This window comes from Triturus cristatus, chromosome 3_2 (assembly GCF_964204655.1).
Source record: "Triturus cristatus chromosome 3_2, aTriCri1.1, whole genome shotgun sequence".
In the NCBI taxonomy this organism is placed as follows: Eukaryota; Metazoa; Chordata; class Amphibia; order Caudata; family Salamandridae; genus Triturus; species Triturus cristatus.
The window spans coordinates 993,709,684-993,736,318 of NC_140584.1; the positions used below are offsets into that span (position 1 = coordinate 993,709,684).

At 48.5% G+C, this 26,635-nt stretch overlaps 1 protein-coding gene across 1 annotated transcript in view; it reads left to right on the forward strand.

The window, feature by feature from the left end:
* Nucleotides 1-26,635, forward strand: part of SSC4D (scavenger receptor cysteine rich family member with 4 domains) — a 451,954-nt gene that overhangs the window by 316,478 nt on the left and 108,841 nt on the right. The window contains exon 7 of the mRNA XM_085649606.1: nt 25,420-25,500. Coding sequence (XP_085505732.1) covers nt 25,420-25,500 — 81 coding nt within the window. The remainder of the gene's footprint in view (nt 1-25,419; nt 25,501-26,635) is intronic.

Here is a 26,635-nt window from a genome sequence, read left to right on the forward strand (position 1 = left end):
TTTTAAAGTTCTTAAAGATCTAACCGCAAAAAGAGCTTCAGCAGATGAGATATACTCAGTGTCCTATTGTGATGAGCTTGCCACCTTTTTTTTGGAAAAGATACATACTATCTATCGCTCTTTTCCTACTCTCATCCCTCAGTGTGAGGACCTGAGGTTGAATTCTACTGCTAATGCGGCTTTGGCCACACTTTCTGAAATCTCTGAGGTAGAGTTTGATAGGCTGTCGGCTAAAGTTAAATCCGGGTCCCCTGCCGACCCGCTTAGACCCGCACAACTCCGAGAATCGGCTGCTTTATGTTTCCACCCTGTGCGTCAACTTATCAATCTTTCGCTGTCTTCAGGGATGGTACCTACTAAGTGGAAACAAGCCTATGTCACTCCTATCCTGAAGAAACCTGCCTTGGACCCTCTCAAACTGGAGAACTATCGCCTGATCCCTCTTCTCCCATGGGCCGCCAAGGTTGCGGAGGCCCATGTTAATGGAATCTTGACTCAACATCTCCAGATTGCTAATATCCTGGATTCCTCCCAGAATGGTTTTCGGGCAGGCCATAGCACGGAGACTGCTCTTCTTGCGATGACGGAACATCTGCGCTCCATACTTGATTCCGGCCAAACTGCGGCACTGGTGTTACTTGACCTTAGTGATGCGTTTGACACGGTCTCACACGTGATACTATTGCAGCGTCTGGGGGAAGCAGGGGTCTCTGGCTTGGCACTTGACTGGTTTCGGTCATTTTTAGCAGGTCGCTCATTCCGGGTCGCTACACCTCCTTTTAAGTCTAAACCTCATCTCATCGAGCAGGGAGTGCCTCAGGGGTCGGCACTTAGCCCCACGTTATTCAATCTGTATGTGCAGCCGCTGGCTGCGGTCGTCAAGAACTGGGGTCTGACTATGGTTTCCTACGCGGACGACACGCAGCTGGCGGTTGCACTTAATGGGGACTCCGACTCCGAGGCACTTAGGTTCAGGGAGGGTTTGAGGGCAGTGGCCGGTTGGATGACGGCTAACTGTTTACAACTCAATGCCAAGAAAACGGAGGTCCTTATTGTTGGTAAGCTGAGCAACCTCTGGGGTGCTCAATGGTGGCCCCCAGAGCTGGGTCCAGCCCCCATCCCGGTACCCGAGGTTAAAAACTTGGGTGTCTGGCTGGATCCCGCCCTGAGTTTTCGTGGACACACTAAAAAAGTTGCTGCTACTTGCTTTGGTATCCTGCGTGGGCTTAAGCCAGCCCTGAATTTTTTTGATGCCCCCACTAGACAGCTGATAATTCAGGCCACCATACTCTCCCGGCTTGACTATGCGAGTTCGCTCCTGTTGGGGGCCAATCAGGTGGAAGTTATCCGGATGCAGCGCATACAGAATGCGGCAGCCAGAGCCTTGGTGGGCTTACCTAGGTTTTGCTCTGCTAAGGAAACTATCCGGAAACTCCATTGGCTGCCTATGGCCCAAAGGATTGAGTTTAAGACACTCTGTCTCTCCTTCAAGATTCTTAAGTTGTCTTCTCCTCTGATTTTAGAGCATCTTCTCACTCCCTATGTCCCCTCACGTTCTCTGAGGTCATTGGGTCAAAATCTACCAGCAGTTCCACGGTTTAAGCGCTGCAGAGCGGGAGGGCGCTCCTTCCGCTATCTGGCGGCCAGGCTTTGGAACTCATTACCTGCCCATATGCGCACCCTGGATGATCTGCTTACGTTCAGGAGGGCTATTAAAACTTATCTTTTCCCCCCTGGATTTTAAATATACTATATAGGACCTTTTTTCTTGCCCCGTTGCTTCTTTTCTTTGGTTTTCTCCTTTTCTGTCTATGTTTCTTCCTCTGCTAGTCAGAGCGCCGGGACGCCCCTTTGCTGGGGCAGCTGTGCACTATAGAAGAATGGTTAACATAACATAACATAACATAACATACCTGTGTTTTGAGATTTGTCGGCTGGGGAATCAGCTTGAGAATTATGGCGGATTTGGGTAAGAGTTATACACTGGTAGCTGACGATATGAAACGTATGTAAGGAATTGCAGAAATTGGACATTCTTTTAATTGGCAGACGGGAAAAAACATTGAGATTGTGGGTGGCCAAATACCGCACAAGATTGAGGGAAGATTTGCGGAGGCAAGAGCTATGTAGCTAAGGATGAAGGATTTTTCCTGGGGTGGCCACAAAAATGTGCCTTAGGAATCACATTAGATCAAAACAACCCTGACCAGTTAAGGAGAGCCAGTGAGAAGGGTCAACAAGTACCGAAAAGCAACAGCTGTGTATTTGACAGATGGCAGGAAATGTTTCCCAAAGTTTTCGGAGACATGCTGGGAAGGCATAAGCGGATTACAAACCCTTAGTTGACCCATCCACCTTTTAAAGTGAGTGGAAGGGATCGACCTGATTTCAAAATATTTGTTCCGTTTGCAGGAGTATTGCTTTGTAGCACAGTACCTGCTGGGGTCAAGAATACCATGGCAGACGTCTATCTAGGATGCCAGTAAAAGTGGAGGATGCTAAGGGCCTAGATGAGGATGACAGTTGTGTGGTAGCAACAGGAAAGCGCCTATCAGGGAGCAAGCTGAGTTGAGAACCTCAGGAGGATGACTCAATGTGTAAAGTGGTGACATATGTGTCGTTAGGCTAACCTCGTAGATGAGACATGGCTGAGGAGGAATAGGCTCATCATAACGTAGTGTCAGAGTTATATTGGGATGATAATGTTTCGAAGCAAGGAAAAGTATTAGTGGTTCTGAAAGGCTTCTGTAGTCCGGTATTAGAGTGCAGTGAAAAGGTGAGTTAGGGTTGATTTCAGGTTGTCTGGTCTGGACAAAGAGGTGGAATGGAGGGTAATAATTTGTGGTGTATGTGCTTGGAGCGATAAATCACAAAAGACCAAGAATCAAACCCATGTTAAAAGTGCCAAGATCTGGGGGGCGTGGCCGGCAGCCGATCGTAATGGCCGCCGCCTAGTGAAGCTCCGGACCTCCACAGACTTCCCCACTAATCCGCTCCCCTATCTGTGCCGGTGTGCGGCAACAAAAGTAAGCCAGCAGGATTGGAAAGCAGCGGGCACCGTTTTGACTCGTTTCGATGCTCGCAGCCCCGCATTTGACAAAGAAAGACCGTCTGTGGCCGATGAGCTGAGTTGAAGCTGGGACCTTGATTGATTTACTGGCCTGGGCGCTCGGCGACCCTTCCTGCGTCTCTCTGTGTGAGGCATGGCTGCATCGACGGCCTGGAGCAAGGTCCACATTGCTGGGCTAAGGTGTGGGACATTGAAACAGCTGGCTCCCGAAGTTCCTGGTGGCGAGGTGCGCGGCAGGGCCGGGCCGTCGGGTGCCAGACCTCCCGCAAGGGTGCAAGTGAGAGGAGCTCCAATAAGGCCTGGATGGAGACTGTGCACGGCCAGCGCCGGCGTGACTGAATGTACTGGCCCCAGTGGCTAACACACCCTCTGTGTCCCTGCGCATGCATAGGTGGTACCGGCGCCTCTGGGGAGAGCATCCGCCCATCACAACATACTGAGTGGCGGGCACCATTGCAGACCCCGGCGGGAACCTCTGCACTGCGGGGCCTCGCATGGCTCCCGGACTACCGCAAGCATCATCCGCGGTGGCGCTTGCTTCTGACACCGCGGGGGAGGACAAGACCTGCAGCTGGGTACACGACCTGACAGCCAAAAGAACGAGAGTGTCCGGTCTGCCAAACTCCAGAGTGTCGACCTCAGCGCTCCGGGCAGCCCACACGACCAGCCGCTCGCTGCTGCTGTAGGGGGCTCAACGTACGCAACAGAAACATCCTCGGCGCCAACATCACACTTGTGGCTCCCTGGTTTGCGACGGCCTGGCACATTCACTGAAGCCTGGTACTCGCTGCCCACCCTGGGCGGATTGGAAGACCACTTGATACTGCCTCCAAAACTCATCCACATAACGGCATAATATTTGTCGATGTGACCCCCCCCTGTCACAGCCTCTTCGCAGGAGAGCACTAAGGTGCTATCTAGGGTAAAGGAAACCCGACAGGCCGTGTGTGCTCTCGATACACACTGGCAGGCGGCAGTGAGTACTACCACCTACCAGGTCACAAAGCTACCCGCTCAACCATTGTGCAGAACCATGGAAGGCAGGGGCCAGCGTGTGGTGCACCAGACCAAACTGGATAAATATGCATGTACCAAATCGAGCCAGGAACAGCTGGAGCGTGCGACGACTCCGACTGAGGAACACGCTGGAAAACCGAACAAAGAGGTTACTTTACAGGATATCATGTCGACGCTGAATAAGGTGCACTCCTCCCTCAAGTCAAGAATAGACACTGTTGCTTCAGAACTCACGTTAATACGAGCAGACTTCCGCAAATTGAGCACCAGGGTGTCGGATGTAGAGACAACCACCGCTAGTCTCTCTGTGGAAATGGCTGCCCTCAAAAGACAAGTGCTACACCTGGAGACTGAAAACAAAACCATGGTGGTGAAACTGGACGATTTTGAGGTCTGCTCCCAACGCAATAATGTGCGCATTTTGGGTGTGCCAGAGGGAACCGGGGTTCCGGCGGTGGACCTTTTCGTGGAAGACCTAATCAAAAAACACTTGCGACCCGAGGCCTTTCGCAGTACTTTTCGGTTGAGAGGGCCCACCGAGTCCCAGGAGGCCGGCCCAAGACAGGTGCGCCACCCAGACCTATCCTGGCCCGTATCTTCAACTTAAGAAACCGTGACCTTATTCTGCAGACCGCCAGAGTAGCTCCTCCGGTACAATACGAACACAATACAATCTCATTCCTCCCCCACAAAGGTATTGAACACTGGGAACTATGCACTCTGCAAGGTTGGGGAGGCAGGTAGTTTTTAAACCGTCATGCAGGGAGGCAGGAAGGGGGGTGGGGCAACTGTTTTCCGCTCTTAGTTTTCATTTGCATTCTTCTTTGTTTAATGTTCAGGTTAATGGTACAGCAATTCAATCTCAGTGTGAGGCCGCATTTTATACGTCAGATGCAATGCTTTGACTATAACAGTTCTAATGTCACATGTAACCTCACACCCTAACACGATTACTCCCCAGTCCACACAAGTCCAGAGCCTGCCATTCATTTCCTGGAATGTGAATGGCCTCGGAGATAAAGTAAAGAGAGGCTTAGTGCTCCAAATTCTTAAATGCAGAGCGCCTGTGGCGGTACTCCTGCAGGAAACCCACTGTGTAGGCGCCACCTGCAAAGCCCTCGACAGATGGGGTTTCAAGTTAATAGTGCATTCTGAATTCTCCATGGGCTCCCGAGGGGTGGGGATTTGAATTAGGAAACAGTCCCCCCTCATGGTTAAACATACATGCACCGATAAGCAGGGCCGCTTCGCTGCCGCTGCATGTCAATGGGAGGGGCGTTCACTCAACATAGTTACAGCCTATATCCCCCCCGCACTCCACTTGGTAGCGCTCCCGGCACTTGGCGCCTTTCTGCTCCGTCTCCCAGAGGGAGAACTAATACTGGGAGGTGACTTTAACATGACCCATAATGATGACCTTGACCGTGCCCCCCGCGGCCACAACACCATTCCCATTCTATTCTCACTGACTTCCTTGATACAATAGGCCTTGTGGACGTCTGGTGGTCCCACTTCCCACGCACACGCCAATTCACATTTCATTCCGGAACCCATAATAGTCTTTCTAGAATAGATCATGTCTTGTCGTCAGCAGATAAAGTAGGAAACTTCGTGGAAATAACACACTTACCGCAAGGAATATCAGATCATTCCCCCATATCAGCCAAATTCACGAGGAACACTTCCACCCACCGCCGCATATTCCCGATCTACCCAGGCTACCTCAAAAATCCTAAAATCTGGAAAGGTTTGCTCACCGCCAAGTAACACTATTTTGACGAAAATGTGTCATTGGTCCCATCGCCCTTTTCTCTCTGGGAAGCATACAAAGCGGTTCTTCGGGGACAAGCTATCTCCCTAATTGCGGACTACAAAAGGAAGAAGGCACACACAGTCTCCACACTCGAACAAGAGTTACAAACACTAAAGGAGAACACTCTCACAACCGCTCAGACAATAACACACACCTACTCCAGCTCAAAAAACAGGAATACAAGGAGTATTTATGGGAAGATGCTAAAACCCGACTGACAGCCACGCGCCATACTATATATGAAGTAGGAAATAAAGCCGGGCGGCCATTGGCGTGGCTAGACAAACGGGAACGTGCGGATAGCAGAGCTCCAGACCGCTCCGGGTGTGGTAGTAACGGATCCTCAGGTTATAGTGGATACACTAGCGTGCCGCTACTCTGAGGTTTACTCCCCAGCGGTTTCGATAGACCAGGAAGAGGCAGATTTGTTCCTTAAAGACATCTGTCTCCCTACGCTGGCGGAAAACGACTCCAAACTATTAGAGTCAGAGCTCACTATTGAGGAGTTAACGTTAGCAATAGGGAATGTGCAGTCGGGAAAGGCCCTGGGACCAAATGGCTTACCTATTGAACTATTTAAGAAAGGCACCACTACTCTCGCCCCCTACGTATTGGATATGTACAACGCCAGCTTGGACAGAGGTGAGCTGCCCAAAGATCAGAGGACTGCAACAATTGTGGCCATACACAAACCAGGGAAGCCAGCACGGGACTGTACTTCCTACAGACCCATTTCCCTAATCAACGCAGAAGCCAAAATCTTGGCCAGAGTTTTAGCAAATAGACTTACACCCCACCTCGCGACTGTTCACCCTGACCAGTCAGGATTCATGCCTGGCAGAAACACAGCCCTGAACTTGAGGCGACTCCAGAGTGTCATAGGCCGTAAACACACGATACAGGAAGAAGTCGTGATATTGTCCCTCGATGCCTGTATGGCCTTCGATACGGTAGAGTGGCCATTCCTATTTGCAGTCCTCACACGGTTTGGTTTCGGACCCGTATTCTGCTTGTGGGTAAAACTACTCTATACGAACCCTCTTGCGCACGTAGTGGCGAAAGGGCACATTCCTGCCTGTTATCGCCGCTGCTTTTCACACAGGTTTTAGAGCCACTCGCGGCATGGATAGGTCAAGACCCGGCTACTCGCTGACTCCGCTGGATGGGGAGTTGCGAGGATCGAATATCCCTATATGCTGATGATATCCTTCTAATTCTGGCTTCCCCTTATCATTCCTTACATAGCATCCTAAATATTTGCGAGGCCTATGGAAAGTGATCAGGTTACACCATTAATTGGAGTAAATCCATACTGTATGTCTTACACGGCCTGCCTCCGACATTACTTACAGGCTGTGCAGTGGAAATAGCAAGGAATAGCTTTAAATACTTGGGGATCCATATCAAACCTGACTCAGAGGATTTTATGACACTAATCTCCTGGAACCCCTAAAAAAATTGCACAGAGACACCAAACACTGGCAGGCCCTGCCGCTGACACTTTTAGGAAGGGCAGCACTCTTTAAAATGATGGCACTCCCCCGCTTTTTATACGCCCTCCAGAACACTCCCTTCTTGGTACCTGCAGTCTATTTCCGAGCCATCGAGTCAGAGGTGACCAAACTCTTATGGAATGGAAAACCGGCCCGAATAGCGATGTCCAAACTATTTCGCTCATGGTATGACTGGGACATAGCATTATCCAACATACAAATGTACTACTGGGCATCCCAGCTGACCGTAATAAACCAGTGGATACATGCATAACACACTGATCCGGCCTATCATCTAGACAGACTCACGCTAGGAGTGGAGGGATTCAACCGAGCATTATACAACGCTAACCGCCAGAGGGCCTTGATAGGGCTTACTAAACATACAGCCCATCTCTGGCACACGGTACACAAAAAGCTTGGTTGGAATAAAAAAAATACACAAGCAACACCCCTTTGGGACACTGCCATGTTGGGTACACTGCAAGATAGTAAGGGATTCACACTGTGGGATGCCATAGGGACATCGCATGTAGGCGATCTCTGGGCCAAGGGAAAGGTAATTCCATTTGCACAACTCCAAGACCAATACGAAATGGCACCTACTGAACTGTTCCGCTATCACCAGATTCGGCATGCACTAGAGGCAGCTATTCTACCTGACACTGTTCTTCCAGAAGCTTCCCCCCTGGAGGACAAACTATTGACTGAACACATGTATAAAAAAGCCACGTCCCTCACATATCGAAAGATTATTAACAATCACTCCGACCCCACACTTTCCCTACGGGAGAGATGGCAGGAATAGGTGGGTGACATGGACGAGGCGGACTAGCAGGAGGCAGTAGCGTCCCCGAGAGATGTGGCAATCTCGTCCACACTACCCTTAGTTCAACTCAAAGTGCTACACCGAATCTACTATACAAGAGTGACGATATATAAAATGGGCAGGTCAGATAATCAGCTCTGCTTGCGACCATGTGGGGCAACAGGAACATTCTACCATACATTGTGGGACTGTCCCGAAATTGTAATTTGCTGGGAGGCAGTGATGTCTACGATAATGAATGTCAGTGGGGCTCCGGAACCCCTCCGGAGCCTAGGAGGTGTCTTCTGAATATCTGGGAAGCCACAGATCTTAATAATGCAGCACAAATATGGGCGACACTCGGAATGACCATAGCTAAAAGGAATATTGCAAAACAATGGGGAGCGCGTGCTACCCCCACGGTAAGAGATTGGAGTAAAGATATGGATATGGCGATGGTGGCCGAAAGAGCAGTATACATACACAGAGGATGCCCCAAGAAGTGGGAACGGGTATGGGGAAAGTGGAATGCCTTTAGAGGTAATATTTGTGCATTACCGGCCGAAGATCTGTCAATGGACAACAGTGACTGAATCATGAACTGTATATTAATCCCAAATGCATAGAACTCATGACACATTGTATTATGTAACATGTAACGATGGAAAATGCTACATTATGATGTAAAGTAATTATTGGTCTCATTGTTCTGTAAATCTGTTGACGTTCGTACCAATTTACAATAAAAAGAATAAAAATAAAAAAAAGTGCCAAGGTCTGACAGTCCTTGGGAAAATATTGCGTTCGATATATCATGCCCATTTGGCATTCTTGGCTATTCCCCTAAATATGCCTTGGTGGTTGTTGACTGCTTATTGTGTTGGCCAGTAGTAAAGTCTCTAGGGCATGTTGGGAGCCGGGTTCCAATAAAGTTCTTTGAAGAGTTATCTGCATATGACGGCCTACCCTCAGAAATAGTGATGGATAATGCAGTGCAACTGGTCTACAATGAAATACCGGGATTCTTATTGAGTCTTGGTGGGCATCACACCAAGTTCTTGCTATATTATTCAGAAGGTAATGGATTCGTTTAAAGGTGGAATAGGTTTTTAAAGGAGGGTATTTAATTGCCGTTTAGTAAAGTTACTTAGTAGAAAACAGCTACTAAGAAGGTGGTGTGGTTACACGACAACGCCTAGCATTGTAGCCGGTGAAACTCTGTATATGGTGACGAGGGTGAAGATTTTTGCTCAAAACCTAGAGTTTGATGTTAAAACGTGACGGATGGGAAAAAGATCTTCAAGATGATGGACAGAAGGAGGGCATAGAGCCATGCATTTGAACAGGACGAGGAGTCAGGCTGAAGAGACCTGGTTGGATAGGCAAGGGTGCTTCTATGCAGTTCATTCATTTGGGAAAAGATGTTGAGACAGTGTCTGAAAGAAATGCCAGGTATAAGTCCAAGGTGGTTCCTGTGCAAATGTCTTGCTAGACAAATGTGTTAAAGGGACGGATGGATGCGTCATGAATAAACAGAGAAGAGAACATATGGAAGGATTAAGTGAAAGCCAGGGTGGATGCTAGATTAGGTGATTTAGTTACATTATGCACAGCCCTCGTTGACAGCTGATTACTTCATTACCTTATGCTCAGCCATCGTAGGCATCTGATTGTGTTTGATTTGTAGTGTGGATTTTGTTGGTATATTATATTTTTTACCTGATTGCCTGACCACTGTCAGATATACAATGTACATATATGTTATTTATACTGTTCTTACTATGTTCAGCCTTACATTAAAAAAAAATGCATTGTAACAAAGGTAGTGTGTAGTGTAGTATGATTCTATTGAGTAATCATAGCTGCCAAGTTTCAGATTGTGTAGGCGTGACACTATCACAGTTAAAGTGTGTTTATGTGTGACATTCCATGCTTTATGTGTGACACTACCATGGTTAAAATATGTTTCTGTGTGACATTCCATGCTTTATGTGTGACACTGTGAGTAAAACTTAATTGTAATTACAGCCAAGCAGAAAAAACCCTGTAAGGATAAATATCAGAAATGATCCGCTTGGTGTCATATAAAACGCAAGAAGTGAGTGCCAATTATATTTTGCTCACTGATGTAGGGCTGCTCAGTAGTTGCACACTGCCATTGAATTTAAAGTTACCTGCGTCTGCAGAGAGCAGGGGCCCCTCACCATCTGTGCACACTGTCCGAGATTTAACAATGACAGCTGCCAATCTTTGGTTGACCCCTTATCTACTAGCAGCTAATTGCTGAGTTTCAATGTCTTTAGGAGGGTGCTGACATGTATCTTTTCACACTTGTGACACACGAGGACCTGCCGCTGAGTGAAGAGGAAATCTCCAAATTGCGTGACAAAATGTTCCAGAGCGGGAATGACTAACACTGTGATGCCGCAGCACTGCTCAGAGTGGGGGTGCAGGAGAGTGGTAAAGGTGTGTGGAATGTAGCCGGTGTTTCATTTAGGGGCACAGTATCACAAATATATTACTAGTGCATGGTGTGGTTGCCACTGTCATTTACAGACAGCACATTTCCAATTGAAATTGACTCAAGTCCCACAGACATACAGTTTGGCTGATGAACCTATTTAGTGTTCAAATGATTGTGCGGAAATCATGTGTCAGGGATTTTTGTCATTTTTACATCACACAGTAAAGTTTCTTAATTTGGTTTGATCGTATTAAAATCTTTCTTTCCATCACACTTCGGAATTAGAAAAAAGTAATTAATTTTTTCTGTTTATTTTGAAATATTTGTACAGTTTATTTATATGTATTTATATTGTGTTGGAACTTGGAGGAAAACGACATCCTGCAGCCATTTCTTTGACACGAGCAACATTGTCACATTGTTCACTTAACAATATCTTCACACTTTGCAGTATAAAAATAAATATTAGATAAAAAAACATAGTAAATAAGATCAACATGTTCTCATAACATTTTATAAAAGAGCATGCCGTGATTGAAAACAGAACGTTTTAAGGTGGCAGCATAAACACCTACAATTAAAAAAACCAAAAAGACCACAGGATAGCAGCAGAGCCTCTTACATTAATTCTTGGCAATGTAATTTTCCTATAACAGCAGTGATTGGATCGAAGCTGAAAACATATGTAGTCCAAGATCCGATTACTTCAGCAGAAGGATTATATGTCAACCTTTCTCGCCCTTACCATTCACTGACTGCTGAGTAGACCCAATGCCTGAACTGTAAGCCTGTCTACTCACTTGTATGTTTTGAAGTACTCTCCTTTCTTGGGGTGGGTGGGCCCCTCAGCAAAGCCTGGAAGGCACATCGGGTGGGTGGGCCCCTCGGCAAAGCCTGGAAGGCACATCGATGTGACATCAGCAACTCGCACTGACGAGTCACCTTTACCAGGGCTACCCCTCTTACCTTGGAAAGCTGCTGCTGGTTGTTCCTGCTCAAGGAAAGTTCATTTGCCGTCAGTGCCTCACCAAATTCACAGCTCTGCCATTAATTACCCTACCTGTCTTCTGGGCTGTACAACCGGGAAGCAGGGGTGTAACACAGGCTCCTGCATCTCCAGCGGTGCGGGGGCCCCCGAGCTGCAGGGGGCCCCTCAGCACAGTACTCAGGCCTGAGTGCTCCGGATTAAATCCGGAGTGGGGGGCCCCTCCGTATACATTGCAGGGTGGCCCCTTAAAATGTCATTGCGCCACTGCCGGGAAGGGTGGAGGTGGTCACACACGACTGCAGTTTTTGCGGCCGTCACTCCTTCCTTCACTTCAGGTGAAGACTCAATGGCCTCCTTTATACATTTTGTTTCCGGAGCGGTTATTGCCAGTAGCAATTCAAACAATCTTCCGCAAGCACTAACAGATAGAATCTCCATTTCCTGGGGATGAATGAAAATGTGCAAAAACCTTTGTTCAGTTTAGTGAACCGCCGCAGCCGTATTGGAATAGGATTGCCCCTTTAATTTTGCCCTCTTCCATCAGTGTGCGGCTTGCACTGCCAATGCAGCTCCACTCGTCAGTCTCGCTAGTGCCTCGGAGTGCCGGGCGTGTCAGGCGGCGCTATAAATACGTGGCTAATGCATTTTAGTGTGGTGATGCGGACCACCACACGAAAATGTGTTAGTCTAACCCCTTATACGTGGTACTTGGCAGGGCTGAGTAATGAGCAGAAAAGGATCTTAGATTGTTTGCCATTGGAAGTGAGGGAAAGGGTGTGTTCAACAGCCGTTGCCACCTGGTGTCCCTTTACTGCTGCTATACTCAATAAAAAATAAAATGTATCAATTTACTCCATTCATATCTTGCTACCCACCTGCTGCCTGAAGATGTAAGGTCTACACAACTTGAGCATCAGCACAGCTGTATTAGCTTGTAAAGCCTACTTGGCTCTGCTTTGTACTGCCTGAGATTGCAATATTTGTAGCATTCTTTTAATTTTCTACTCAGCCCCTTTTAGTGCAAAAGGCATCTTCATGTCTATTTTGGGCACAAGGACTTGTTTAAACAAAAGCACACAGAACAAAAACCACTTGTGTTCTGTTGTTTGCTTGCCGCAAGTGGTGTGTAATTGGCATTGTTTATTCTGCCAGCCTTAGGATGGTCTTCCCCCAATATTTTGTCTGCCTCCATCCATTTTCTGTATTGGTTTTTGCTGGCTTTCGGACTCTGTGCACTTTAGCACTGCTAACCACTGCTAAAGTGCTTGTGCTCTTTCCTCTAAATATGGTAATATTGTCTCATCCCCAATTGGCATATTTAATTTACTTATAAGTCCCTAGTAAAGTGCACTGCATGTGCCCAGGGCCTGTAAATTAAATGCTACTAATGGGCCTGCAGCACTGCTTGGGCCACCCACCCAAGTAGCCCTCTAAGCATATCCCATGCCTTCCACTGCGGGACCTGTGTGTGCAATTCACTGCCACTTCGACTTGTTATTTAAAATTCCTTGCTAAGCATTAGACTCCCCTTTTTTACTCCTAAATCACCCCTAAATTAGGCCCTAGGAATCCCTAAGAGCAGGGTGCTGTGTAACTAAAAGGTAGAACATGCTCCTTAATGTTTTACTTGTCTTGGTAGTGAGAAACATCTCAATTCGTTTTTCACTACTGTGAGGTCTACTCCTCTCATAGGCTGACATTGGGAATTCCTTAAAATACCCTTAAGCTGTAAATACTGATTAGAAAGGAGTAGGTGCATCATGTTTCATATCTTGGGAATGATAATTGTTGGAAGGTGGATTATTAGTAGGGATAATTATGCACCCATCACTAGCAATGAGGCCACCAACACAATATAAGTTCCAGACAAGATCTCAACAAGTTATTCCATTGCTCAACCCTTGGTAGCTGGTGACGAGCCGGCAGGCTTACATTAGAAGACAGGTGTGCAAAGCACCGAAAAACACCAATAAGTAAGACACAACACACAATAAAAATCTAACACCAATTTTTAATAATAGGAAATATGTTTATCTTTAAAATGACAACACAAATCCAATGTAGGGGGCCGGAGTTATGAATTTCTAAAGAATAAATACTTTCTAGTGCTCAAAAACCAATAGTGACAAATTGGGGCATCTGGTCATGCTTGACCGGGACAAAGTCAAAGTTTAAGGCTGACCATGATGGAGCCCTGGTCAGGTACACTAATTGGTAACCTCGGTCAATATTTTACCTTAGCACTTAAAAACTTTTCTGAAGGAGTTTCTCATCGAGCTGGCCTCTCCAGCAGGCCAGATTTGCAGCGGCTTCGCTGGCTTGATTCAGCGAGAGCCCCTGGTCAACTCCTGGAGGTCTTGAGCTCTGGAGCTTTCAGCGGGACGAACCTGAAATCCAGGTCATGTCGCGGTTCGACATAGCTGGCTTGACTCTCGACTTCTGGTCGTTTTGGGGGTTCAAAGTATCTACAAACAAAATCCAAGGTTCCAGAGTCTATGAGTTGCTCCTCAGAAGTTGGGACTACAGTTCCCACAACGCACCTGGCCGAATCCTTGACAGTCCAGCTGAAGGTGGTTAGCTGGGTTCTTCTTGCTGGAGATGTTGCCGGTGGAGCTCTTTCAACCTGTTGCTTTCAGGGAATCCACTCCTTCTCCTTTTAAAGCGAGGCAAAGTCCTTAGGGCTGTAGTTCATTACTGTGCAGCAGGTGCAGTCATTCAGACTGCGATCCTTTCGGTGCAGTCCAGGATTCCAGCAGGGCAGTCCTTCTTCTTCTTATAGCTTCAGGCATGAGATCTGAGTTGCTATGCTGCTCTTCCATATTTATCCAGTGTGCTGGGGAGACAAGTAAGGGTGCAACCCAGACCAATGGGGTACAGTATGCCACCCAAAAGCATAACAACTTCCTCTAAAGTGTGGCATATTCTTGCCCCACAAAGCACTGTACTTTAAAATTCAAGATTGAGAAACTTTCTCCTTGGCGTTAAGATCTGGCTAAGCCAACCCGGTCTACGTCTTTTGAACCCACGCTTTCTTTGGGGGTTCTCTTCAGAATTCACCAAACCCATGTCCTGAAGAGAACCCTCAAATAAAGTGTGGGTTCGAAACGCGTAGAGCGGGATCAATAGGGGATCCTAGTTCAACCAGTATCAATATGGACGTATAAATTCATTTGTCTAAAGAAACTATTGGAAGCCCATATTAGATACCTCTGGACCCTTTATACGTTGCAGTACTAAGAGCACTCTCTGTGAATGCAATGCTCTGGTCTTGTAAAATCTTGGATTGTTGAAGATGCAATTTTAGCCTAGTTCATGAATACATTTTGCGCTATCACAAAGTATATTTGATTTATTTTTCCATATTTTACAAGTTTTTCAAATATTTTTCACTGTATATCCATCGAGTTGAATGTGGATAGTCCTTTCTTTTATGCCACCAAATGTGAAAGTTTAAAAAACTGTGTTCAATAATTACTTAAACAAATTATGGGTCATGATTTGTGAGTAAAATGTGTCTCATGCATAAATAAAGATGTGTCTCACAACCACCTAATTTTGTTTTGTGTATACAATTGTCTAAGGCCTAAGGTGATTGTAGGTAAGGGCCAAACCCCCAAATTCACACAACTTTTAGTAAGTGGGCAATTCTCTTCTCTTACTGCTCTGTTTGTGCATTTCCTTCAGACAGCCACAAACACAGGAAGGCTAGGTGTGGAGTACTCATCTACATACATCTGTATTCTAATACACTTCCTAGGCAGGAAGGGGCTCACACTTACACTTCAAAGGATTATGGCCTGAAACACACAAAGGTCTGATTACCCCCCATAGTTAGCCTGGCAGACAGGAGTGGGCTGAAAGGGAACTGGTGCACTTCAAAGCTATTATTTTACGTCTCCCCCCCTTCAAAGGCATATTTGGGTGTAAGTACTGGGTCTCTGACCCCTGCAAATCAGTCATTTCTGAATCTACACCTGAACCGCTGTCAAAAGAACTGCTGTGCTGCTCAAATAACTCAACTGGACTGCTAGTCTGGAAGGCCTGCTTTACTGTTTGTTTCCATACTGCCTGTTGCTTTCTGACTCTGCTGAAGCAGAGCTGTATTCTGCCTTCTTCCAAGGGATCTCCAAAGGCTTATTGACTTCCCTCCTGTTGCTTGAGACTCAGGGATATCAAAGTCTCTGCCCATGCTCCTGTGCCTGGCTCACTGGAAGTGGGCTGTTGGACTCGGCCCTTCTGGCAGGTTCACCCCTGAAACTTTTTGCTTTTTATTGTGACCTGGTGTTAGTGATTTTTGGCTTCTGCGCACTTTACCACTGTGTCCCAGGGTAAAGTGCATGCGTGTAGTGAGGTTGGCCTGCCCTCCCATAGGAATGCATGGGGGAATGTATGTGTCCCTGGTAGTTCCGGATGCGTGGGGAGTGCAGGTACGAGTTTGGTATGTGCGGACTCGTGTGATGAAATGCTGTGTGATGATGTGTGCGGCGTCAATGTACCTAGTGTGGAAGTGCCACTTCTAGAAGTTGGCATTTCTGTGTGCAGTGTGAGATAAGTGCCTTGTCTGGCGATTGGCTGGCTGAGGTCATGTGATGGGCTAGGGAATCCCCAGAATCAGGAGGAGTCACCCAGTGGTGAATGGGGAGATCAGCAGCCAGATGGGTGGGAGGAGTACACCAGGGACCTGAATAGGGCTGGGCTTTCCCCACACAATACTGGCTCCGCCCCCTGTGGTGCGACTGATGACCCTGGCCTGTCCTGTGAAAGGAAGGAGAGGAGCTGAGCAAAACAAAGTGCTCAAGTGCTCCTGAACCAGTTGTAGCTGGTTCTGCCCTAAATCCTGTGCTGTGTCACAAAAGGTAACCTGTGTATAAAAAGGGGCTGTGACCCCAAGTAAAGTGTTCTCTTCTGATCCTAAACTTGAGGGGTGCCTGCTGCTGCTGGGCGCCAGGAGAGACCGCCACTGGGGACTGCCTCCCTGCTGAAGGGCCCTGTGAGCTGGCCCCTGGGCACAGTCTTTGCCACCCCCTGCTCCTGAGGGCCTTTTCCCTGACCTTTGCCTTTTATTTAGACAAGCGTTTGGCATTCATTTTCGGAGTAGGCTGTGCTCTCCGCAGCTGAGGAGCAGCGCTTCCAATTTTAGTTGCAGCACGGAACTGCGATCCTTTCAAAAAGGGAATCCCCGGCGTGGAGATTCCCCCGCAACCCTCAGTATTCCAGGAAGCGGGTGCCCACCCCGCGGTATTGCCGCTGGAAGGATTTGTGCTTTATTTAAAACGGGTGCCCACCCCGTGTCTTGCCGGTTCCACGGGAGACTACCCCGTATTGTGGTGCTCGTTGGCGGGTGCCCACCCCGCTTATGAGAAAGTTTCCACGGGAGCCTACCCCGTATTGTGATGCTTGTTGGCGGGTGCCCACCCCGCTTATGAGAGTTTTCACAGGAGCCTACCCCGTATTTGCCGCGGCCGCCGAGAACACTGGGCCGCCGCGCTGCCCGCGGCGACCCGGAAGTGGATCTCGGCAGCCTCAGTGTAGGCGGGGCTGAAGCCCGGAAGAGAAGCGCCGCGTCCCCCCGACCCAGGCGGGAGCCCACCCCGCACTGGGACGTGCTGCCTTGTGGGTTTGGAGCCGGGAGGCTCCGCATCCAAGTCCCGGGTCCCAGGAGGGGGCCCGGGTGAAGTGAGGGCGTCATTGGGAAGCTCCACTGCCCCGGAGGAAAGAAGAGGCCGGTGAGTGGAGCTCGGTGTAGACTGTGGCTGGGGGAGGTATTCAAGGGGGCATTATTGTTCAAGAGTCCAGAGGGACTCCAACGAAGGGGGCATATTTGTTTTAGAGCTTGCGGGCTCCAACGTCGGGGGCATTGATGTTCCAGAGCCTGTGAGGCTCCAACGTTAAAGGGGGCATTATTAATTTAGAGCCCAGAGAGGCTCCAACGTTAAAGGGGGCATTATTGATTTAGAGCCCAGAGAGGCTCCAACCTTTTGGGGGCATTATTCTTTAAGAGCCCAGAGAGGCTCCAACGCGTGGCATACAACTTCCCAGAGCCTAGGTGGCTCCCGTGCTACATATTTGTTTTAAAAGGCACAGTGGTGCCCAGGCTCATTTTCCCAGCTGCCCAGCACTTAGTGGGCAGCTGCAACGTTTAGGTGGTGCCCTATGCCCTGCACCCTGTGCGTTGCTGCATTCGCAGCTAGCCCTGACTCTGCTGGACAAAGGGCGTTTGAGACCCTGAGAGGCCAGGTTGGCCTAGGGGACAGGTCTAAGTGATCTGTGCGCTATTTGTCATTATTGCCTAATGTGATTTATGCAATGCTTTGAGTATCCCTCTAGATGTATTTTTATACCTAGGAGGTTGTGTTACCTAGTATAGTGATACTAGTGAGTTCATGGTTCCCTGCGTAATATTTCCCTAAGGTGGTTAGGGTTGTGCGCTACATTTTCGAATTGGTGCTACAGTGATTATATGTGCTATGTTCTAAAGTGTTATTCCTACAAAGTGCTAGTTCTAAAAGTGCTTATTCCTGACAGTGGTCCATGAGGCCCTGTCCCATGTAGATAATTCCCCTGTAAATTCTGCCCGTGCCAGTGGCACATTGTAAAGTGTGTATTTATTATCTAATGTGTTTGGTATAATACAAAGGCTATTTTTATATATAACCTTGTGTGGAGTTTCTTTTGTGGTGGGCCTTGGGTGTTGTTGCTGGGTGCGCGCGCAAACGCTTTACACATTGCCTCCGGGATAAGCCTGACTGCTCGTGCCAAGCTACCATGTGGGTGAGCAGGGGTTATCTTTGGCGTGTAACTTCCTTGCCCTGACTAGAGTGGTGGTTTCTGCCCGACATTTGGCGCAAGCCCTAGCCAACCAGAAATCCCATTTCTAACATTGGTGATCAGCGGTGGGATAGGACTTGCGTTTGCGTTTTACCGCAGCAGCAGCTGGTTGCACTACAAATCTCTGCATTTCAGATAATCACATGTTTGGGGATTATTGTTGTGAGTTCCATAATTTCTTCTCCTAATAAGTGTCATTTTTGAATTGTGTAATCTTGCTTCAGCTCAGACACTTAGGTCCCTTGTGTTGCACGTGTCCCTGAGCGTCCTGCCAAAATGGAGTCTGCTTTTAATTTCTGTGGTCTGTTTAGATACAGTATGGGGGAGTTGGTTGAGTTTTGTGAGGAGAGAGACATAGCAGTGAGTGTGTCAGACTCCCAGTCAAAACTCAGGGAAAACCTGATCCAATGGCAGAAGGATGAATGGGAACGTGAGCGCAGTGAGGAGGAGAGGGCCCGGGCCGCACGCCAAGAGGGTGGTGGGTCTGAGGGGAGCCCTGAGGAGTCTGAAGAGGAGGAAGAAAGTGACAGGACAGGGACGCCAGTAGATAGTGAAGACCCCACAGATAGGGAGTCCCTTGTTGGGTCCAGTGTCAGGGGCAGCGCCCCATCCCTTTTCCTGTCCCCAGAGGAGTGTGTAGATAGGAGGAAAGAAAGGGAGCATCGGTTGGCTTTGGAGAAGCTCAGGTTAGAGCATGCCAAGGAGATAGCGCAGCTGAATGTGGAGGAGAAGAAGTTTGAGACCGAGAGGGTCTTAGCTCAGAAGCAGATGGCGGAGGCTGAGAGGGCCTTTGCCAGAGAGAAATTAGCTCTGGAGGGTAAGTTGTCCCCTGAGCGCAGTTGTAGTTGTCTGGATTCCCCAGGGAGGGTAGAGTCCAGTGGTGGCAGCGATATAGACTTCAGTGCAGGAAGTCCCATTTCCAGTTCCCAAAGTATGGTACCTTATTCCCAAGAGGAGGAGTACAGGTTGAAGTTCAGGGACAGTAGGAAGCAGCTGTCTCACCAGTCTTGGGGGGAGTTTGTGGATGAATGTGATGATGCACTGATCGATTGGGTGAGGGTTAACCCGGAACGTGGTTATTCCGCACTGTTTGGTCTGGTTCTCAAAGAGCAGGTGCTTAGTAGTTGTTATCCCGGGTTGCGCCAACACCTGTTGAGGTATAACTCCTTTAGTCCATGGAGACTTGCAGAAGAAGCGGACCGCTGGGAAAGTGCCCAAGGTTCTGATGAGTTATGGGAGAGTACTTCCAACAGTAGTGGCTCAGGTATCTTCCTGTCCAGTATGGGGAAGAGGCTCAGAGTAGCCCAGCTAGTTCCCAGAGTAGTGAGAGGGGTGTAGGGGCTCACAACCTATCTCAGTGGAGTAGGAGTGAGTGGGGGACTTTGAGTCCCCAGAGGCCCGAAACCCAGTCTCAGAGCCTGGATGGTTTCTTCAGGGAACACCAGGTTGGGGGCCTAGACTGTCCTGTTAGTCCATTTGAGGAGGATCACCTAGTGAATGGAGAACCTGGAGCATCTGTAAGTAGAGCTCCAGTGGTTCTGGTGTCAGGCAGTACCGCTCCAGTAGGGAGGATGCAGAAGTCCAGCGAGAGGGGTGGCATGGGGCTGTGTTCCCCAGTTTAGGAGCCAGTGGGTCAGGGACCAGCCGGGAGGGCTGAGTCTCCTAGAGGTGACCATGGGGACCACACGTCTGTCCTGGGGGATCTTCACGCACTGTCAGGTGGACAGGGGACGGGAGATCTGCGCCAGGCAGACTGTCACGCAACATATGAGGGATATGTTACCCTCGTGGGGATGGTGTGTAAGTCCCCAGAAGTCCTGGAGTGCCAGGCAAGTACTCAGCCAAAGGGTTTAGACCACTGGTTGGGAGGCCAGGTTCAGGATCAGCCTGACCTGGAGGGAAGGACGACTGTAAGCCGTGTACTGACCGATGTAGCTGCTAGGGGCACCACTGCAGTTGGGAGGGTGCCGGACTCTGGAAGGGGGTGCAGAGGGAGGGAGTCCTCGCCTCTGACCCCGGTGCAACCTGAGGGGTTAAACCCTGGGTTGGGAGACCAGTTCTCAGGGAGAGGTCCTGAGCTGGTGGGTGAATTGTGTTACGAGGTCGCCTCTCAGCGGAAGAGAGGACGGAACCCTAGAAGAAGAGGTAGGGGGAGGAGAGCCTCTCCAGCGACTGTTGGTCAGCCTGAGGGTACAGACCCTAGGCTGGAGGATCAGTGGCAGTTTAGAACTGCCCTGATGAGGGGTAGACTTCAGAATGGTTGCTATGTGCCTGGGGTTACTACCCCCCACTCTGTGGTTAGGCAAGGACCAGTGGTATCTGGATGGCCTAGGGCCTGGTCCTGGCCGCGGACAGCTGAGGAGTACCAGTGGGGTAGCCCAGTTGGTCCGCCGAGTTTTTTCAGAGGGAGCCACGTGGGTTCAGAGTGGCGTAAAACCGGAGAGTGTCCCTGCCGTTGCGGGCCTGCGTCCGTGTTTTATCGCCCCAAGCAGGGAAGACCATCACGGTGGTGATTGATTTACCCTGCGTTTTGGCTGGAAGGGGGTTGTGTTGGACTCGGCCCTTCTGGCAGGTTCACCCCTGAAACTTTTTGCTTTTTATTGTGACCTGGTGTTAGTGATTTTTGGCTTCTGCGCACTTTACCACTGTGTCCCAGGGTAAAGTGCGAGCGTGTAGTGAGGTTGGCCTGCCCTCCCATAGGAATGCATAGGGGAATGTATGTGTCCCTGGTAGTTCCGGATGCGTGGGGAGTGCAGGTGAGAGTTTGGTATGTGCGGACTCGTGTGATGAAATGCTGCGCGATGATGTGTGCGGCGTCAATGTACCTAGTGTGGAAGTGCTACTTCTAGAAGTTGCCATTTCTGTGTGCAGTGTGAGATAAGTGCCTTGTCTGGCGATTGGCTGGCTGAGGTCATGTGATGGGCTAGGGAATCCCCAGAGTCAGGAGGAGTCACCCAGTGGTGAATGGGGAGATCAGCAGCCAGATGGGTGGCAGGAGTACACCTGGGACCTGAATAGGGCTGGGCTTTCCCCACACAATACTGGCTCCGCCCCCTGTGGTGCGACTGATGACTCTGGCCTGTCCTGTGAAAGGAAGGAGAGGATCTGAGAAAAACAAAGTGCTCAAGTACTCCTGAACCAGTTGTAGCTGGTTCTGCCCTAAACCCTGTGCTGTGTCACAAAAGGTAACCTGTGTATAAAAAGGGGCTGTGACCCCAAGTAAAGTGTTCTCTTCTGATCCTAAACTTGAGGGGGGCCTGCTGCTGCTGGGCGCCAGGAGAGACCACCACTGGGGACTGCCTCCCTGCTGGAGGGCCCTGTGAGCTGGCCCCTGGGCCCAGTCTTTGCCCCCCCCCCTGCTCCTGAGGGCCTTTTCCCTGACATCTGCCTTTTATTTGGACAAGCGTTTGGCATTCATTTTCGGAGTACGCTGTGCTCTGCGCAGCTGAGGAGCAGCGCTTCCAATTTTAGTTGCAGCACGGAGCTGCGATCCTTTTAAAAAGGGAATCCCCGGCGTGGAGATTCCCCCGCAACCCTCAGTATTCCAGGAAGCGGGTGCCCACCCCGCGGTATTGGCGCCGGAAGGATTTGTGCTTTATTTAAAACGGGTGCCCACCCCGTGTCTTGCCGGTTCCACGGCAGTCTACCCCGTATTGTGGTGCTCGTTGGCGGGTGCCCACCCCGCTTATGAGAAAGTTTCCACGGGAGCCTACCCCGTATTGTGGTGTTCGTTGGCGGGTGCCCACCCCGCTTATGAGAGTTTTCACGGGAGCCTACCCCGTATTTGCTGCGGCCGCCGAGAACACTGGGCCGCCGCGCTGCCCGCGGCGACCCGGAAGTGGATCTCGGCAGCCTCAGTGTAGGCGGGGCTGAAGCCCGGAAGAGAAGCGCCGCGTCCCCCCTGCCCAGGCGGGAGTCCACCCCGCACTGGGACGTGCTGCCTTGTGGGTTTGGAGCCGGGAGGCTCCGCATCCAAGTCCCGGGTCCCAGGAGGGGGCCCGGGTGAAGTGAGGGCGTCGTTGGGAAGCTCCACCGCCCCGGAGAAAAGAAGAGGCCGGTGAGTGGAGCTCGGTGTAGACTGTGGCTGGGGGAGGCAGAGTCTGAGCAGTCCCGCCGTGCATCGGACCGCTCCAGCATTCAAGGGGGCATTATTGTTCAAGAGTCCAGAGGGACTCCAACGAAGGGGGCATATTTGTTTTAGAGCTTGCGGGCTCCAACGTCGGGGGCATTGATGTTCCAGAGCCTGTGAGGCTCCAACGTTAAAGGGGGCATTATTGATTTAGAGCCCAGAGAGGCTCCAACGTTAAAGGGGGCATTATTGATTTAGAGCCCAGAGAGGCTCCAACGTTAAAGGGGGCATTATTGATTTAGAGCCCAGAGAGGCTCCAACGTTTAAGGGGGTATTATTGATTTAGAGCCCAGAGAGGCTCCAACCTTTTGGGGGCATTATTCTTTAAGAGCCCAGAGAGGCTCCAACGCGTGGCATACAACTTCCCAGAGCCTAGGTGGCTCCCGTGCTACATATTTCTTTTAAAAGGCACAGTGGTGCCCAGGCTCATTTTCCCAGCTGCCCAGCACTTAGTGGGCAGCTGCAACGTTTAGGTGGTGCCCTGCGCCCTGCACCCTGTGCGTTGCTGCATTCGTAGCTAGCCCTGACTCTGCTGGACAAAGGGCGTTTGAGCCCCTGAGAGGCCAGGTTGGCCTAGGGGACAGGTCTAAGTGATCTGTGCTCTATTTGTCATTATTGCCTAATGTGATTTATGCAATGCTTAGTGTATCCCTCTAGATGTACTTTTATACCTAGGAGGTTGTGTTACCTAGTATAGTGATACTAGTGAGTTCATGGTTCCCTGCGTAATATTTCCCTAAGGTGGTTAGGGTTGCGTAGGTGGTACTTACCTGTTACCAGTGGTTACTGGTTGTGCGCTACATTTTCTAATTGGTGCTACAGTGATTATATGTGCTATGTTCTAAAGTGTTATTCCTACAAAGTGCTAGTTCTAAAAGTGCTTATTCCTGACAGTGGTCCATGAGGCCCTGTCCCATGTAGATAATTCCCCTGTAAATTCTGCCCGTGCCAGTGGCACATTGTAAAGTGTGTATTTATTATCTAATGTGTTTGGTATAATACAAAGGCTATTTTTATATATAACCTTGTGTGGAGTTTCTTTTGTGGTGGGCCTTGGGTGTTGGTGCTGGGTGCACGCGCAAACGCTTTACACATTGCCTCCGGGATAAGCCTGACTGCTCGTGCCATGCTACCAAGGGGGTGAGCAGGGGTTATCTTTGGCGTGTAACTTCCTTGCCCTGACTAGAGTGGTGGTTTCTGCCTGGCTTTGGCGCAAGCCCTAGCCAACCAGAAATCCCATTTCTAACATGGGCCATATACTTGTAACACAGATTTCGATGCATATCCTGTCTGTGTGTAACAGAACCTGCGCATCAACTCAGTTGTGGGAGTAAAATCATCTTATCGCTCGACGCCTCTCGACTCTGGCTCCCGTTTTTGGAACTGACACATCACCCTCACTGCAACCAGCATAGGTACTTTGTTCACTGGGGCCTGGTGGGTCCTGTAGCTGGCCGGCGCCACAGCGTGGTCAGCTAGAACTATGACTTTACCCTGGTCCAGCACAACCTAAAGTAACCTTTTTAGAGCTACTTGCTTCTAAGCGTTTTACAGCATTTATTTCTTTAAAATTCAATATCTCAACTTCTAACCATTTGATGTTTGTCATTTTGGTCTTGTTTTATTTATAAATTCATACTTTATTTTTCTAAACTGTTGTGGATTAATTTTGGGGTGTTTTCACTGTGTTACTGTATGAGTTATTGAACAAATGCTTTACACATTGCCTTATAAGTTAAGCCTGCCTGCTCTGTGCCAAGCTATCAGAGTGTGAGCACAGAATGATGTAGGTTGTGTTGCGACTTACCCTGACTAGGATTTTGGTCCGTACTCGAACAGGGTGCATACCTCTGCCAACCAGAGACCCAATTTCTAACAGGCATAATGGGGTAATTGCATGAATTTCTCGTAATGTGTAATACTAAATTACGTGTATTACAGCATATTTTAAATTTCACCCAGGTTTAACAAAAGACAACAGTGGTAGCCTCAGGATTGAGGCTAAATTGGCAAGAACTGAGTGCACTTCTATGATGGTTAATGCTGAATAAAGGTCAGTTCAGGTGGCCTTCGACGGGCTGTGGTACATCCTGCAACAGCCTGGAACAATCTATTCAGGTCTCAGCCATATACCTACCCTGTCAAAAACACAGTTGTGATTCTCCATAGTGTTTAGCTAAATATGATTAATCTCAATTAGTCCATTCATATTCCTCGCCCTAGGTTTACAATGCCCTCTTGTCCCTAGTCTGTCTTTTTGCTTAATCCATTTGAAAGATAACTTGAAATCCTACTTGAATACACCTTCACGAACCAGTAAGAAACCGATGCTTCTATCCATGTTACCACGATATCATTTTTGCTATTTGTAACCTGCAGAACGTGGCTTTTGCATCCGTCTCCCTAAACTTAATAAAACAAACTTCTTCTCTATATTCTCACTTACAGTGGCACCTACCTGCACATTATGCCAATCGCTCCACCCTCAAAGACATTTTTGGTGGCTCAACACCTTATCGATTCATTTAGTTGACCTTTAGTTTGACTTTGTTTTTCTACACCTACCATGAACAAAGAATTCTTAAAAATGCATTAGAATGTTGTTAATGTAAATGCTCTCTAAGTCTTCGACGTCAGTTACTTTTTGAAGCATATGTTTTTCTGTTACTGGTGCTTTCACTTCTTTGTTTTTATTTTCATACATAACATACTTCAGTACATTGTCCAAACGACTCTCCTCTTTTGTATTTTCGTTAGTTTCTTACTCTGTAGTCACAGTGGATTCATTGCCAACATTGTGTTGCTGCAGGTCTCCAACTTTCAACAGTGGCACCAAGTACCACTTCAGTGGGCCAAAATACAGTGGAGATGCGCACAGACACCGCCACCGGTAAGGATGTCATTCACTCTGGGGTGGTTGAATTTCTAAACTGTTTATCCTGATTGGCGGGTGGGGTGTTCAGAAGGACTGCTTAGAAGTACCTCACCTCTATAACAGAATCACACTATTTCACAGAATATAGTGTGCCACTGAAACCTATAGATTATTATCTGAAGATGTCCCTCTGTCTGTGCCAGTTTTAGAATTTTTGAGGCTATATATTGGCGCCCCTTACTATTTTGAATATATTGCCCTTTTTCTGCTAATTCTAGCCCTGGTTATGCTAATCAATACTGACTTTAATACACATGCAAAAAGAGTGAAAAGCAAGCATTGATAAAAACCATTTTGTTTCTCACGTTTATTTTAGTTCTAGCTATTTTTTGTCTTTCCAGAACATTTTGTATGTTCAATTCACTTTCTAACCAGCCTGTTTCGCCCATTGTAGGAAACATATCTGTTAAGAGTGACTAGGTTGACGGTAGTGGACTAATGCGTAATATTAAATTAAGACAAATGCACATACCGCTTGCAATTGTTGTTGTTTGTATTTGCAAATTAGGCCCTCTTTCTTCACAACTGGAAATCTTGCTGTAAAAGTGAAAATCAAATCACTGCTCTAAGAAGGTTTACCATCCATCCAGTGAAATTTGCTATGTTTTTTTTTATCCTCTTCCCCTTCCTTCACCCTCCTCTCCTATTTCTTTGTTTACACTCCTCTGGCTGGACAGTGATCTGAGACTCTGCTGAATAAGAGAAATGGGAGAGGGAGGGAGAAAGGAGGAGAACAGTGTAGCAATAGAGGTGAAGTAAAGGGAGAAGAGTGGTAGAGCCATAGATCAGGTAGAGAAATGAGTGACGAAGGTAGAGACTGAATGTAAAGGAAGAAAGATGACATTGCCAGAAAATGTATATGTGGTTGGTAGAAAGAGATGAAGGTAGGGAGGGGTAAGTTTCCCGCGAGTAATAGAAAGGTAGATGGAGCTAGAGATAAGAAGAAGGCACTGATACAGAGGTATGGGGCACACTGTGCGGTGAGGGAAAGAGAGGTAAGGTAGCGGAGTGAGTTAGAGATCGAGAGGGGTAAAGATAAACAGTTAGAGAGCTCAAGCAGTGGGAGAAGTATTAAGTGAGAGAGTGGTGA